General features: G+C 34.3%; 1 protein-coding gene across 1 annotated transcript; it reads left to right on the top strand.

Moving 5' to 3' along the window:
* Positions 1 to 773: 773 nt before the first annotated feature.
* On the top strand, positions 774 to 1,748 carry LOC138386223 (olfactory receptor 5H8-like). Its single transcript, XM_069472506.1, has one exon. The coding sequence runs from the start codon at positions 819 to 821 to the stop codon at positions 1,746 to 1,748; it is 930 nt and encodes a 309-aa protein (XP_069328607.1). The 5' UTR covers positions 774 to 818.
* Positions 1,749 to 2,006: the final 258 nt, after the last annotated feature.

The following is a 2,006-nucleotide window of genomic DNA, read 5'->3' as shown; positions in this document are numbered from 1 at the left end:
CAATTTTCAATGAACTTCTACCCAGTAACCAAGTGACTCAACTCTCTTTCACTAACCATCCCCTCCACATCTAATATCCCATAAATCCTAGTGGCTTTACATTCTGAATTCTTTGAATCTACCTCTTTGTTCTCATCATTTCCAATGCCATATCACTCTTGGTCTAGTCACTTCACATGCATTTGAATCACTTGAGGATCATTTTCAAAATGAGGATTCCTAGGCCTCATTCTTGTACTACTGTGTCTATTATTTGTACAGTAATTATCTTGTAATCTGTATTTCTCACAACAAGCTTCCCCTAACAATTCTGACGTGTAATCTGTTTGGGGGAACCTGTGGAAAACACTAGCAGCTTCCTGACTAGTATTCCTGACTCCAGTTTCCCCTACTTGCATCCTGCTTTCTACACTACCAAATATCTGATTTAAAAAATCCCGGTCCTTCATATATCTTTGTCTTTGACCCTGAATTCATGTCCTAGACAAATGATTTCTTTACCATATTAAATCATATCACCACAAATTTAGTACATGCTCAGAATGCCTCTTATTTTCTCCAAATCTGTTAAATCCTATACATTTTTTTGAATGAATGGACAGTAATTGTCTTTTCCCTATTTTAGTTTCCTCAGTTTAGTAGTAATAAATGAAATTAAAGGCAATCTGATAAGAGTTTGCTTTTATTTCAACTTCGCATTCCTAATTTCAACTTATAGTAATTACATATGAATATATATGTATGTATGTGTTTATATATATATATATTTATTTATTTATATTTACTGCATTTTATTTCAGAGGACACCAAGTGAGGACATGGAAAAGGAAAATGCAACATTGCTGACAGAGTTTGTTCTCACAGGACTTACACATCAACCAGAGTGGAAAATCCCCCTGTTCCTGGCATTCTTGGTGATATATCTCATAACCATCATGGGGAACCTTGGTTTGATTGCCCTCATCTGGAATGACCCTCACCTGCACATCTCCATGTATTTATTCCTTGGAAATTTAGCATTTGTGGATACTTGGTTATCATCCACAGTGACCCCCAACATGCTGGTCAATTTGTTAACTAAGAGTCAGATGATATCTCTCTCTGAATGCATGGTACAATTTTTTTCCTTTGCAATCAGTGCAACCACAGAATGTTTTCTCTTGACAGCAATGGCGTATGATCGCTATGTAGCCATATGCAAACCTTTACTCTATCCAGTGATTATGACCAATGCACTATGCATCAGGCTATTAGTCTTGTCATTTGTAGGTGGCTTTCTTCATGCCCTACTTCATGAAGGGTTTTTGTTCAGATTAACCTTTTGTAATTACAACATAATACATCACTTTTACTGTGACATTATCCCTTTGTTAAAGATTTCTTGTACTGACCCTTCTATTAATTATTTAATGATTTTTGTGTTCTCAGCTTCAATTCAAGTATTAACCATTGTGACTGTTCTTGTCTCTTATACATTTGTTCTCCTTACAATCTTAAAAAAGAAGTCTGTCAAAGGCATAAGGAAAGCCTTCTCCACCTGTGGAGCTCACCTCTTATCTGTGTCTTTATACTATGGCCCTCTTCTCTTCATGTATGTGCGTCCTGTTTCTCCACAAGCAGGTGATCAAGATATGATGGAGTCTCTGTTTTACACTGTCATAATTCCCTTGTTAAATCCGATTATCTACAGTCTGAGAAATAAGAAAGTCATTGACTCATTAACAAAAACATTAGAGAAAATAGTTTAGGTTTCTTACTTTTAATAATGTCTCTTCTCTTTTTAGTAAAACAGTTACAGAATTGTGTAGGTTAAATGTGGGTATGATTTTGTATTAATGTATGTTGAAAAGTTTTTCAATGGAGATTTCCTAACTTTCTTATGACCTAAAGTGTTTGTCCCTAATAAAATTAAAAAATTTGTATCTATTATTCAAAAGTATATATTATTTTTTTATTTTAGCCTATTATGGGGGTACAAATATTTAGATTACATATATTGCTTTTGT

The sequence above is a fragment of the Eulemur rufifrons genome, chromosome 7 (genome assembly GCF_041146395.1).
Source record: "Eulemur rufifrons isolate Redbay chromosome 7, OSU_ERuf_1, whole genome shotgun sequence".
NCBI lineage: Eukaryota > Metazoa > Chordata > Mammalia > Primates > Lemuridae > Eulemur > Eulemur rufifrons.
Note: the sequence above shows the minus strand (reverse complement) of the source record. Positions and strands in the feature narration are given on the sequence as shown.